This window comes from Cupressus sempervirens, chromosome 5 (assembly GCF_028749045.1).
Source record: "Cupressus sempervirens isolate cs-2001-9-10 chromosome 5, ASM2874904v1, whole genome shotgun sequence".
NCBI lineage: Eukaryota > Viridiplantae > Streptophyta > Pinopsida > Cupressales > Cupressaceae > Cupressus > Cupressus sempervirens.
The window spans coordinates 658,039,109-658,054,587 of record NC_143122.1 but is presented as its reverse complement, the minus strand read 5'-3'; the positions used below and the strand labels follow the sequence as shown (position 1 = coordinate 658,054,587).

Sequence of the window (15,479 nt, the reverse complement as noted above, 5' to 3'; positions counted from 1 at the left end):
AATACATATTCCAATTTTGGCCCAAAAATGGGGTTTTGCAATTCCACCCAAATAGGTGTTATTGGAATACGTATTCCTATTCAACTTTTATTTATTTTAGAAAGCATAAATTTTGGGGTCTACAAATTCCCCATCAAATATTGGCTAAACCAAATAGAGAACAAGAATACATAGCCCCATTTTCTATTCTAGAATAAGTATTCCAGAATAGCTATTCCTATTCCCCTATTCCTTTTCTTGTAGTCAAACGAGCCCTTAGACGTTTATGATATGTTTGCTATAATAAATAGCGAAGAAGTGGATGGTCATCCACCTCTAATTTTTTGGGCTCTATAATATAAAGAGGAAGATGATTGTCTACCTCTCAAACAAGCATTAGTATAGTTTGATATTTAGAATGGAGTTTCTCCTTCCTTTTCCTACATGTTTTATATAATAACTAGCAAAGAAATGGATGATCATTCACTTTTGGTTTCCTTATCTTTGTAAGAAGAAGAGGAAGACAATCGTCTACCTCATAGCCAATGTTGCTCAAGTTTCTTATACTAATTAGTTGACATAATATAGAGAAAGCGTGTGAAGAATGGAATAGTGCTTCTAATATAAAAAGTTCAAGTTTTTTTAAAAATCAAATTTGATTTTTATGTGTATGGTTATTTAGTTATTTGTAGTTTAAGTTTTTTTATTGGATGGATTCATTATGATATTTTTATAAGAATTTAAGTATGTAATTTATAAGTTAAATTTATTAATATATATATTTTTATTAGTAGTGGTTTTCAAATAATTAATTTTCATAAGAATGAAGGGTATTATTAATAATCATTATATTTAGTTAATATTTGTAAAGTTAAAATATAAGATCTTTTCTTAAGAAGTCTGTCATCTCAATACTAGTCTAACTGTAGTGTATCTAATCATGGTGTTTCTTATAAAATTAAGTCATATTAGCTTTCCACACAATTTTCTATCATGAAAGATTCATTCTTTAAACTATTAAATTGATAAATACTAAAAATTTAGTCTAAATTTTTCTCTTTTTAGAAATGACTTTAAATTACAAAAGCTCTTCATTTCATAAAATTTGATTAATAGTTTGAATTTGTAAGTCATTCATCCTAGAAAAATGTTCAAACTAATAAGAAACGATTGGACAATAGGGGTAGAGTCAAAATGGGCAAGTAGAACATGATGCAAATTGAGCTTGCTTCTAATATCTTATTGACTAAAATTATTTGATGGCTTGCATAGAGGATGATAGACATGTGTCCATATTTCATTGCCACACATTTATAAAGAACATGAATAGTTGTATTAACTACTGCATAATGCTTATGTGGGACATGTATTTCTTTGTACTACCCTGTGGAGATTCCAAGGTACTATGGTAGTTATATGGATAACAAACTTCAATTATGCAACACCACACTTTATTTTTCCCATTTTATTATTTGATTAACTAGACTAGATTTAGCACTCAAATTTGTTGTCACTTGTCTTTCATTATGGAATTATTTTTTTCATTTTGTCATTTTAATTTTAAAACCATTAAAGTAATCTCTTGCATTATGCATTAGTACATATCCATGGTTTATTTCAAAAATTGCATTTAAATGTAAAATAATTTGATGATAATAAGAATTATTTGGGATTTATGTATAGTTTTTTCAAAATACAAGTCAAAATACTTATGATTATATATTAAATCCAATCTTAACTTAATGTTTATGCCAAATTTTTAGGCATGGAGGATGTCTATAAATGAATGTCCCAATAATCTTTAGCTCTCAGTTCAAATAAACATAATTATTTGAGTAGAATTATGATGCTTGTTTTTGGAGAAAATGGGTGGGTACTAGCCATTAGATGGTGCTCTAGTGGATTTTAATAAATGAAATTCAATTAATAGTAATTGGAACATCGACAATAGTTGGTGCTCTTCTCCTAGCTGTTTGTATTATATCTATTTCAATCCTAAATATACATAGCATATTGCACAAAAAATTGCAACCAAAATATTCATTACGATAGGCTCTTGTAATGAATGTTGTGACCAATTATTATGTTGGTTTCTATTTTTTATGCTACACATCTTTTGATGTGTTAAGTTTATTTTCTATCATGTACATGATGAAAATTAACAAAACATACAAGCGAGTAGATCACATAAAATGTTTTAATCACAATCTTACACATTAGTATCACTATTGAACTATTTAATATCTTTCTTTTGTGAGTCATCAATATCACTTATAAATTTTCTTGTTGAAATATTATGTGAAATCCAACTCAAAATTGATACTACAAGTATATGCATGTGTTATGTTTGGAAGTTGAGAGCCTTGGTTGAGGTAATTGCTATGTTGAATATTTTTTATTTTCTTATTCTATCAAGATTGTCTACCTAAAAATTATTCCAGTTCTCTAGTTTATTAGGATGAATCATCTTTGTTTTAAGAATTGGGATTAAATTTTATTGAAACTCTTTTGGGGGTTCATTTTCTTTAGTTTCTATTAGAATGTTAAAATGAAAAATTATTTTATGACTACTATAAATTGTTTTCATTTTTACTCTTTTTGTTTTTTTATTTTTTTAGAAAATAATAAGATGATCTGTCCTCGTATTACTTTATGTTCAAAATATATAATTTTAGTGAAACAAATAGAACTTAAGATTCTCCTATCATTAATATTTGTTGTGGTAAAGTTAGTCATGCAAAGGTTACTTTCTTGGATGTTGTTTGATAGAAAGAGTGAAAATTCATGAGTGCTTTGAGGTTGTTAGCACTATTAAGGAGGTTTAGGAGCTCAATATGGAGAAATCTCCTACTTTTAGTACAACATTAGATGTCTCTTTAGTATTGTGGGATGGATTAGGTTTCTTCTTCAAGTCTTATGAATGATCCTTATTATATGAAAATATATCTCGGAGGGAAGCATCATTGTACTATAGAAAAAAAAAATCTTTAGATATTGTTTTTTCAAAACCACCCTTTGTTTGGCCTAGTTTCTTGCAATGTATTGTTATGCCATGGTCAAGCTTGAAGTGTCATACATGCTACTCTTGATTGTCTTTTAGAGTTGGAATTATCTTTTATGTTTAGCTTTCTCTTATAGAAATGTTTGAACCATTTCAGAATCCCACTTAACTAACTAAAAATTTAATTATCCACTTGTAAATTGAAACTACAATAAAAACTTCAATGATAAATAATAAAAATGATATGATAAATAAATTAAAAATTATAACAAAACTATTATAAAATTGTAAAATAAGTTTAAGACTAACATGAATTACTATCAAAGAATATAACTTAACAACACTTTAAACAAAGTTAGTAACCCCTGGCTGATTCTTGAGCATTTTTGTATTTTAGGATCAGCCCCCATTTCTTTTTGACTGATATCTAATACTTTAAAAACAAAATTATTTGATATAAAATAAGAATTATACTATTCTCACCTTTAAAAATAGAAAAATAGGCAGATCATTATATTATTTAAGATATTTTTAGTATTAACTAACTAATTAAACTGAGAACACCCCGCAGCATTATGGAGATACAAATTTGTAATTTTTTTTTCCTTGATTATCTTAGTAATTAGACAAATAAGTTGCTGATTGGTTCGTTGGAAAAATAGTTCAATTATATAACTTCTTAGCAAAACTAAATTGGGTTCATCGCTACCATTTGGAATTATCCATGAACGGGACGGTATATAGATGCCAGATGCTCCTCCATCAACCTCGTCTTGTTGGACGACAGTACAATCCAGCCGGCAAAGTAAGTCTTATCATTTTTCTCTAGTTGTCCTTCCATGTTACTTCTGTGCCGGCCATACAGGACGGTGCAAACTCTATATATTGAGCAAAGCTCATACCACCTTCAATTCAATTCAGCTAATCTCTTTGTTTTCACTGCTGTTCATCTCTGAGCATACAAGTTCAATTCGGAAAGAGTTAGGTTGCAAATCTATGAAAATGGAGGCATTTAGTGGTTTGAAGAAAATAGCGACAACAATGTTTGTAGTGGTAATGATGGTGGGAGTGAGAGTTGAATGTGAAGATCCCGATCTGGTTACAGATTTCGATCTTTCAAGTGGGGCAGCCATTAACGAGCACTTCTTCACATTTACAGGATTTAGAGGAGTTGGCTCTAATTCCACCGTCAGCGGGAGCATCAAATTAAGCAGGGCCAGCCAGCAAGAATTCGCAGGGCTTAAGGGTCTCGGTGTGTCCTACGCCTTCTTTGAATTAGGGGCCAACAGTGTCGTTCCTCCTCACTATCATCCCCGTGCGAGTGAATTGCACCTCATTTTAGATGGATCACTCACAGTTGCATTTGTAGACACAACGAACAAGTTGTTCAACAAGACTCTCTATGCGGGGGACATGTTTGTATTTCCAAAGGGGATGATGCACTACCAGATCAATCTTGACATGTACAAACCTGTTCTTGCTATCTCTGCTTTTGGCAGTGCAAATCCGGGGACTGTTCTGCTTCCTTCCACTCTCTTTGGTTCTGGAATTGCTGATGTTGTTCTAAAAAAGTCTTTCAAGATCTCACCTGAAACCTTGTCCACGCTCAAGGCTCCCTTCCTGTAATAGAATGGGTTCACTTTGACTAAATCGAATATCGCATGTAGTCAAAGGTGGTGTATTCTAGATAGGAGACGATTGCAAGCACATTATTAATCTATTTAGTAGATGATGAAGGAATGGGATCATGAATTATGAATTGTTATAGTGGAATTAGAGAGGACTTATTATTAGTCTTTGTCGTTAACGTAGAAGACTAGATAGTTTCACTTCAGTCTTTCATTAAAGTTAGATTCTTGGAAAAGGTGCTGAGTAATTGTTCTTTGTCCAAATTTAAAGTTGTTGAATAAGGTTGTATTTTTATACGAATATTAATTTGAAATTGTACTTTTCTTATTCGCTTGAGCTAGTTTATCAGGAGTCTTTTCTTTTAGCTTGTAAGAATTCTACAAAAATTATTAGAGTACATTTGGCATATTTAGGTGAACTATGCATTTATCATGCATAATATGAGAATTTTCATTTTATCCACACATTCATTTCTAGTTCTATTCCATGTAATGACTATAGAGAAAGTGAATTTGTTCTAAAAGATTTATTTGCATGTGGTGATGTAGCAGTAGAATGAAGAGCATGGTGTATCAATTGGTGTGCATTTTCTTAAAATTGTAGAAGACAATTTTAATTATTTCTTTTAAATGGTCTTCTCTATGTCACGACCTCACTCTTCTTCTCTAAGAAATTTGAGATCTCTATTAAGTTGAGATAGAAAAATATTTTTTATACAAATTTTGTGTCCTTTCTGAAACTAGTTTCCCACAAATATGATAACACCCTCTTCTGTAGGAAGCCTATAGAAAATTTCAAGACCTGATTTCAGCCTAGTTCTATGATGAATAGGGTAGCTTATTCTCATGTAAGGTACAATTTTGAAATGCTTAGATTTATATTTATCATCAAAAAAAATTCTCTTGTGGTTCTTATTTTTCCCTTAAATTATTTGGGTTAATGGTGCCTGAATTTTCTCTTATCTCTTTATATTAAGGTTAATGGTCAAAATCTTGTCTATTTAGCCTCTTCAAATGCTAGATTTCAATCAAATTTAACAAAAAATAATCAGCAACTAATAGCATTTATTATTCATAGTGGAAGTTGTCATAAGATGCATATTATGTGGTCAAATTTTGATTTGTTATGTTTGAGCTTGTAATGTTATATTTGGTTCTAAGAGCTAGTTGTTAGCACATATTGCGAAGGCTTGAACCACATTGAAGGGAATCATCTTCGATAGTAAGGTCTGGAATTCGGAAGTTCAGCATCTTCTTGCGACAAAGATCAATTTTTTTAAAGATATTATTATCTAATGTATTTCAAAAAAAAACTCATCACTTAAGGGATTACTTTATTTAGAATCATACCAATGTTTTGAGACTTGTACTCAACAAGGCTCTATAGATTGATTGTATTTCTCCATGTCTTTTCTCTACAAAACTCTTGCTCCAACCACTTCATTAGAGTCAATTTATTTTATTGCTTGATTGGTTTTAATCTTTAAAAAACTAGTTCTCTACCAAGATTTTTCTATTGTTTCCTTCTAATGTTCAAGCCCTCCCAAATGGAAAAGGCTCCAAATTATTTGATGCACATTCAAATAGTGGATGCAGATGACTTCTTTTCCTACCTATGTGAAGAAAAACTTTGAAAATGGTATGAACATTGTCAACACTAGAATAAACAATTTATTTCAATGCACTACCAAATATCAATGTACAATATGTGAAGATCTAAAATAAAAGCTGTTATGCTATACTATTAATCAAAGAAATAAAAAATAGAGAATAAACAATTTGAACAACCGAAATCAGAATAAAAACTTTGTTTTTATTGAATGTATGTTCTTAAATTAAAGAGTACATTATAAAGAAAAACTAAAAGTCTCAACCGTGTACTCTGATGAAAGAAATCAGAGTTAACTACAATAAAAAATCCTAAACAATAACATGCAAAGAAATTGCATGATACAATAATTATGCATATTATGCAAACTAATAAAAAATAATTTAAAAATGATGTCTATGAAACTAACTACAATATGTAGTTTTACTAAGCATGAATAAAAGAATCTAAATTAAGACTAATGCACATGCTTCACAATGTGAATGCATGAGCAGTGAGCCATGAGTGCATGACTGAAATTCATGCATTCTTGAGTGGTGAGTGGTGAATGCTGCAAGAATGGTGAGTACGTGAATGCAATACAACATTCTTGAGCAGTGCTTGCTACAATAATGTAGAACACATCCCTTCAATCTCTCCTTGCATAAACAATAGGAATGAGATTGAGTTGAATTGTCAAGGTAGTAAAAGTGGATGTAGTGAGAGATTTGGTGAAGATATCAACAACTTTCTTAGGAGTTGGACAAAATTGTAACTCTACTGTACCATTGTAAACCAAATCTTTAATAAGGTGATGGCAGATTTCAATGTGCTTCGATTTAGCATGAAACACTAGATTCTTGGTCATTGTAATGACACTACTATTGTCACAAAAAATAGTTGTAGGATGTTGTTGAACCAAATGCAAATCTTCCAAAATCCTTCGAATCCATATTTCTTTACAACAAGTTGTTGTTGTGATATACTCTGCTTCTGCTAAAGAGAGAGTCATAGTTGCCTTCTTCTTACTACTCCAGAACCAAGTGAGAAAACATAACCAAAGCTTGATTTTCAATCATCCATTGAAGTAGCCCAATCAAAATTCATGTAACCAACCAACTCAAATTTATCATTGGAAAAAGAATGAATGCCAAAAAATTTTGTACCACTCACATACCTTAAGATTCTTTATGTAGCTCACCAACAAGACTCATGTGGATCTTGCATGAACCAAGAGATGATGCTCACAAGATACATAATATCAAGTCTCATTGTAGTAAGCTACATGAGGCTCCAAACCAAACTTCTATATAATGGAGGATCAACACGAGGACTTGGATCATCCTTGGTTAACATTTCACTAAGGGCTACAAGGGTAGCAACTATTGTGCATGACATCATTATAAACCACTTCAATAAATTAGAAACATACTTGGTTTGAGAAATGGATATATTGCTAGGTTCATTCTGCACCTCTATCCCAAGAAAATAATACATAAGTCCTAGATCTAACATCTCAAATACTTGTTTCATTTTTTCTTTGAAATTCATACCTTCTTCATACACACAAGGTTCAACTTTAATGAAACTTAACAATGCAAAGTTAGCAACCGAGTCCACATTAGATCTCCTTTGATATATTCCATTTAAACTTTGTACCTTTTGTTAGGAACTTGGACTAGATAGTGAGTTTGAACTTTCACCTGAAGAGTAACTTAGTGAACTTGGTGGACTTGGGGCTTGATCTTCCACTTGAGATTGTGGGGGGTAGGAGGGAGTTGAATATCTTCATTACCCATCATGAATGGTGTATATTTTTGAACTTCTTTCTTCCATTTCCATAATCCCATTTCATCAAAAACCATATCTCGACTAATTATCCATTACTTTGTGTTAGATTCATAAAATTTATATCCTTTGGTAGAATCAAAATATCCCACAAAGATACAAAGTTTGGATTTGGCATCCAAGTTTTTCCTCTTTTGAACAAGAGCATGAACATATGTAGGGAAACCAAATACATGAAATTGAGATATTGAGGGCTTGTGTCCACTCTAGGCTTCCTTAGGAGTAATATTCTAAAGCACTTTTTTTGGGCTTTGATTTAGAATATAAAGTGTGGTTGCCACTGTAACTCCCCAAAAAGAATTTGGAAGGTTCTTATACTTTAGCATACTTCAAGCCATATCCATAATGGTCTAGTTCCTTTTTTCTACAATACCATTTCACTAGGGGTAAAGGTCACCATAATATATCTTTGAGTGTCATGCATGTCACAACAATCGCCAAACTCTTTGGAGATGAATTCTCCACCTCCATCTATTTTGATTATTTTAATGGAATAACCACTTCTTTTTTCTACCATAGTTGTATAATACTTGAAGCATCCAAGTGCTTTAGGTTTCTTCTTAAGAAAATAAACCCATGTGTGGTATGAGAAAACATCAATAAAAGTCAAAAAAAAAAAAAAAAAAAAATCTTACCCAAAGATTCCTCTTGTATAGCACCACAAATGTTAGAATGAACAAGCTCTAGAGGAGATTTTTCCTTCCATGACTTGTTCAATGGAAAACTTTCTCAATGTTTCTTATCGAGAGCACACCTTGAAAAAACTTCATCTCTTTCCTGAACGACAGGAAGTCCTCTCACCATGTCCTTTTTAAGAAGCAATTTTGAGCCCTAAAAATGTAAATGATCATAACTTTGATGCCATTGCCATGAATCATATGTGGTTTCCTTAAGAGCATGCATATTAGTAGAAACCAAAGTGAGAGGAAATAACATATTCTCTATCATACAAGTCTTTTCTACAATATGATGGTTAACTGATTTATCAAAAAAATTGCAGTAGTTATCCTAAAAACTAACCTTGTAATTTTTTGCTACAAGTAGGCCAATACTCAAAAGATTATGATATAACCTAGGCACATGCAAGGTGTCATGAATATAAGTAATTTGTCCTTTCTTGGTTTTCACTACAAGGGTACCTTTTCCCATAACATCAACCTCTTTATCATCACTAAATTTGACTTGACTTCTTATAGATTCATCTAATTTGACAAAGAGATCAGATTTACCTATCATATGATTTGAGCACCCACTATCAAGAAACCAAATGTCCTTTTGAGGTTCTTTTGCCAAATTTTAGGTAAATAACATGGAATTATTTTCATGTTTAGGAGACTCTTCAATATAGTTGTCTATTGACTTATTAAAATCATATTTTTTCTTTCTACATTCAAATTCATAGTGACCATACCTTTCATAATATCTGCACTGGATGCTTCTTTGATCTTTAGAACTCCTTCGTCTTCCTCAATTATTTCCTCTTCCTTGTCCTCTACCACATCCTCTTGATGTAGAAGGCTCCCCTTGAGTTTTGTTTGATTGAAAAGGGGTTGTAGGTTTTGCTTCAATTTTGACTATAGATTGGATGGCTTGCATGAGATTCTCTATTGAATGATGAATGTGCTCTTTATGTGATTGCAAATAACCTGCCAACTCTTCAATTTTGAAGGTAGATGTATCCTTACTCTATTAAATGGATATGACCACTAGACCAAACTTTGGAGGAAGATTTATCAAAATATTCTCTACAACATTTTACTTTGTGATAGTTTCTACTTGACTTTTAAGATGATTGATAATCTAGTTTGAGCCCTCATAATAGGATAAAAGCAAAAAACCTGTGTCATTCATTTTGTAAAGGAAAAGGCTAACAAAAGTATAAATGTTCACCTTCAATGACATAAAACTAGTATTATTATATAGAATTTGAAAATGAAGTAAACTAATAAAATGTGTAGAAATGGATGAAGTTTAGGATTATAATTTTCAATAATTATTTGGAATAAGAATTGATATATTTTCCTAATTTTTATAGACAATTTTTTAGTTGCTGAAAAATGCTGAAAATTAGGGGCTTAGTTCCCACCACAAAACTATATGGAAATAAACTTATTTTCACTTGAACTCAGACTATGTATTAGATAACTTATATAACTAGAACAATCAAAAATAAAAATTGACTTTAGATCTCTATTTTCTCTTTTATTATGATTCAAAATTCAACTCACCTCAAAATGATAGTTTTCATCTCCTGCCACATTTTTCAAAATAAATCTATTCTAACTAGAAGAAAAATTATACATTCTCAAAGAGGACTCTCTCCTCTAGAAAATCATATATTTAAAAAAAAAATGATATAATTTAATATTTTTTCTTTCTCAAAATCTACATCCTTTTTAGTGTTAAAATATGTGTTTGTAGAATTTTTGAACTATAATATACTATATCTAATTTAAACACTATAAACTCTATATGAGAGTATTCTTTACTTTGAGCTCTATAAATTGGTCTTTATATGTTACTAAAAAATAACATATGTAAAAAATAGTAAGATTTATTGAAACATTAGTATTTTGAAATAATTTTAGTTCCTTAATAATTGGATACAAACTAGTATTAAACATGAATTTAATAGACATTTCAATTGGAAAATTGTGAGACCATATATAACATAGCTAAAATGAATTTATCTAGACTATATCTTTGAACAAAATTGTTATTTTGGTAGAAATACTCAAATTCACTTGTTCTAATAAGTCAGCTTAAAAGGTGACATAGTTTTGTACTTTTACGGAATAAACTCTTGAGTGGTTTTTCTCTGTGATAGTTTCTCCCTACATTTTTGAAATATCTTTGAAGGGTTTGATGTACCACCAATCTTATCTCATCGGATCCTTGGCATGCAATTTGAAGGGCCTCCTATGTATCCTTTGACTTTGTCATACTAGCTATAAGGTAGAATATATGCATATCCACTGTAGTTTGAATGATGAAAAGAGCTTAATTATGCTTCTTCTTGTCTTCTTTCAAATGTTTTTGTTGAACTTGTGTTAATGCATTTAATGCATTCTAGTCTATATGCTCAGTGTTTCTTCCTTCTACTATTTCCCAAGGATATTGAGATAATTGTAGGGTCTTCATCTTAATACTCCAATATCTATAGTTGTCTCTAGGAAATAACATAAGCTAGAATGGAAAGTTTCCTCCATTTTCCATTCTAAAAGATCTTGGAGAGAACCTCTACCCTGCCTACAAAAGAAAAAATTCTACAATCTTCTTTAATACCAATTAAAGATATAAAATAAAGTCTCTTATGATATACTGTTAATCAAAGAAATCAAAGAAAAAGCATAAATAGTGAAAAACTAAAATCAAAATAAAAACTTTATTTTTATTGAATGTATGCTATGAAATTAAATAGTACATTATAAAGAAAAACTAAAAGTATCAACCTTGTACTTTGATGAATGAAATCAAAGTTAAACACAATAAAAATTCATAAATAATAGCATGCAAAGAAATTTTATGATACAATATTTATGCATACTATCCAAACTAATATAAAAAAAATGATGTCTATGAAACTAACTACAACATGCATTTTTATTAAGCATGAATAAAACAATATAAACTAAGATTGATGCACATGCTTCACATTTTGAATGCATGAGTGATGTGCATTGAGTGCATGGATGCAATGCATGCATTCTTGAGGAGTGAGTGATGTATGCTGCAAAAACGGTGAGTGTATGAATACAATGCATGCATTCTTTAGTGGTAAGCAGTGCATGTCGCAAGAACATAGAACACATGCCTTCAATATGTAGACACAAACTATGCCCATGAATTGCTAGAATCCCTAAAAAAATTATGCTCCCAGACCTACACAAAACACAAAAGTCAAAGGGACACATTTTTCACATAGTATAGTTGAGAGTGTTGTATTTGAAGTGCATGCCAATTTATAAATTCATAATACAGTACGGTGACTATCCCAAAAAATCCTTAAATAAAGATATTTCAAAATGAAGTGTCAAAATTTATATTGGAAAAATACTTTGATATTTATCTCATTAAAATTGTATAGTTTTTCAGATTTCCAGATCACTGCTTCTCTGGAATTGTTTTAGATTTAGATATTTTAACAATCATTGAAATTAATATAGGATTTCTAATAATTACAATTCTTTGTAGTGACTTTTAATAGGTTTTATGTTTATTTTCTAGTAGAATTGAACTTAGAACATACTAATCTAGAGGAAAGTAAGCTTAACTTATTGAACAAAATTAAAGTTTTTTTTTTCAAATCAAAAGTGGGGTGACCACCATATATATATATATATATAATCTAATTCAAAGACTCATCCAAGAAAGAATCAAGTAAGAAAACCCATAATCCTCATCATTAAAATTACTAGAGGAGAACCTCAATTTACAATTGATATATATATATATATATATATAATTAATCTAATTCAAAGACTCATCCAAGAAAGAATCAAGTAAGAAAACCCGTAATCCTCATCATTAAAATTACTAGAGGAGAACCTCAATTTACAATTGCCCAGCCAAAAAAATAAATCATGTACATTCCAAGTTAGAAACCAACAAAACATAAAATGTTTCCCAAAACCCAAGGTAAGTAGCTCCATTTTAGGCTATTGTTCCACCTTAACACCAAATTCCATTAGCAACTAATTGTTTCGCTAAGTCTAAAATCATGGCAACAGGTCCACCTAAATCAAATTGCATGAGATGCATCATAGGCACTTTGTGAATGAGAAATCATTTTTTATCCCAAAATGTAGTGCATCACAATAACAATAATAATGTTGATATAAAAAGCTTATAACTTTTCACATGCATAGTTGGGTAGATCAATGTCCCAATAAAGAGTTCACATTGGATATCATTCAAAGTATATAGTTGATTCATGGGAGGTGAAAGGATGGACTGCCAAAACCAAGATGTAGAAGCATATCCTAATATGTAAATATGTGTGCCTAATTTAGTGATCAGCCTCCCTAACATAAATTAGGAGCTTTACAATTTGAATCACTCTTGATGGTTGCAAGATTTCTTATCATCAATAATTAGTTTTTACAAATTCCATTATTATTAGTAGCATGTGCTGGATAAATTTTATAATATGAACAACTGTCAACCTAAATTTGTAAGATAACAAAGGCATTCCCTTCATGAAGGGTGCATGTGAAATAAGAACATCTTCAAAGGTGTCTAGGAGATGCCAAATTTTTTGGAGGATGTAGGCCAGCTTCCAGTTGTGTGGCTCTCTTTGTGAGGCCTCACCCAATCCGTCATAGTACCAATGAGATAATTGTATTATGGTGATTTTTAATCCTATGTATTGATACACTTCTAAGACTGTAGGGTTATGTTATCTACATTTTGATGATCCACAATTACTTCTACATATTATGACCTAATTGATGCATTTAATGATTCTATTCATGTTTTAAGCTATTGACATTTCTTTAATAGAAATTGAATGGTAGAAATGCTTGTAATGTAAGAATGTAATGTTTAAGTGGAAATTAGAGTTAAAAAAATAAAAAAAATTTGTTATGCATTGAGACCTAACCTGCATACCTAGGAATTCAATAGTTGTGGATTCAACATCTTGTCACAATGATAAAAATAGACTATGAAGCTATTCAGAATATTAAATTGACCATGTTATGATGAGTAAAGTTTGATGTTATAGTATTTTGAGCATTTTACATGTAAATTATTAGAAAAAGTAATTTAATTAAAAAGAATGAAGTATGGAAACTCAAATGTCGCACGTCATATGTAAGTTTTGATATTTTAATATTTTGAAGGTTATATTTGAAATGTTTAAGAAAGGAAAAGTTAATTTGAGATGATGAAATATATGCAAGTCTAATGTTGAATGAGATAATGATTATTTCACTTATGTACTTATTTTTTTATATGATTTATCTGGGACTACTGACACTCGAGTTTAGTGTGCAGGAATTTGACCATGGGTTTAAAGGGGAATTAAGGCTCAGACCACTACAAACATGACGTAGCCAAGGTTGAATCAGTGGAAAATATTCAAACCTCATTATAATGTGTTTTATTTCATGTATGTGAATTGTATATGTGTATAATAGCTTAGTTCATGTATTATTGGAGTCAAGTCACTTTTAATGTAATGTGTTGTTTTGTGTGTGTCATTTGACACTTGTGTTGTCCATGTGGAGATGCCATGTCATTCAGGGTTTGGCAAGAAGTAACCTAACCTAAACCTAACCCTAATGTAGTACCCAAGTTAACCTCACATAGAAAAATGCCATGAGGAGTCTCAATCAAAGGAAATTCGAATTTGGACTTGGCTAGGGATTTTAGGGGTCATTAGGTGGTCCCAAAGTGTCTTTTATGTGAAAATAAGATAGCCATGTGATAGTATATCAAGTTAGGAACCTATTTTTGACCATGTGAGAGCCTAGATAGCCTAGAGGGCCCCTTTACCCATGCATTCTTCCATCAATTCGAATTTGGAGTTGTCATATCCATGTTCCCACTTAGTCAAAAATAGAAAAGTTAGAGGAGACAAGTTTGTAAGAAGTAGTGGCTTAGTGTTTTTGCTAAAATAAGTTAGTGAGAAGGCTTTATTAGAGGGTCTTGGCCAAACTAGTGGGGTGTCTACCCACTCTCTAATTTTAGAGACTGTTAGGTTTTGGAGGGATATTAAGGGAGCTCTACTACAACTATCCTTACCATAGCTTGGACCAAGGTTGGTGTCTCAAAACTTGTTTCTTTCTCATTTCTTGCTTTTAGCACGGTTAAACAGATATGCAAGTGTGAGAGTTCATTAATAGAGTATGCATTTGCATTGTAAATCTTGTGATATGGATTTTTGGGTATTGTGTGAAAGTGTGGTGTTCTTGTTGCATTATGAGCATTGATTATGTATTGTGAGAATGTGAGAATGTGTGATGTTCTTGTAAATTTCTTGGTTCACCTTCTTGGTTTTGTTTTTGTTGGAATGGAAAGTGAATGTGTTTTGTGCTTTTGGAGATCCTTTCTTGGTTTGGTTTTGTTGTTCTTCATTTGTTTTGCTGTTGTTCTTGTTTGAATGTGAGTGTTGATTGTGATTATGGGTGTGAAGGCTTCACTCAACCTTGGGAGGGCAGATAAGCCTTGGGTGAAGGGCATAACTTGGGCTTGACATTTCAGGTGAGAAAGAAAATTTTGTTTTTACCTCATGATGAGGTTGTTATTATGGAGCATGGGCTCCTTCATGGCCATGAATCTTGTTGTGTGGGAGGTACAAGGAGGTTTGGTGGATGAGGAGAAGATGGTTGTTTTGAAGGTGTTGAGAGGCAATGCAGTGGTAATATGTTGTTTATGTTGTGGTGGCCTTGAGAGGCAAAATGTATTGGCAATATGATATTTATGAATTTCT

At 31.3% G+C, this 15,479-nt stretch overlaps 1 protein-coding gene across 1 annotated transcript; it reads left to right on the top strand.

Annotated features, from left to right (window-relative positions):
* The first annotated feature begins 3,724 nt into the window (after positions 1–3,724).
* LOC149557598 (putative germin-like protein 9-2) lies at positions 3,725–4,606 on the top strand. The gene has a single exon (XM_089830349.1). It carries the CDS (start codon positions 3,725–3,727, stop codon positions 4,604–4,606), a length of 882 nt encoding a protein of 293 aa, XP_089686475.1.
* Positions 4,607–15,479: the final 10,873 nt, after the last annotated feature.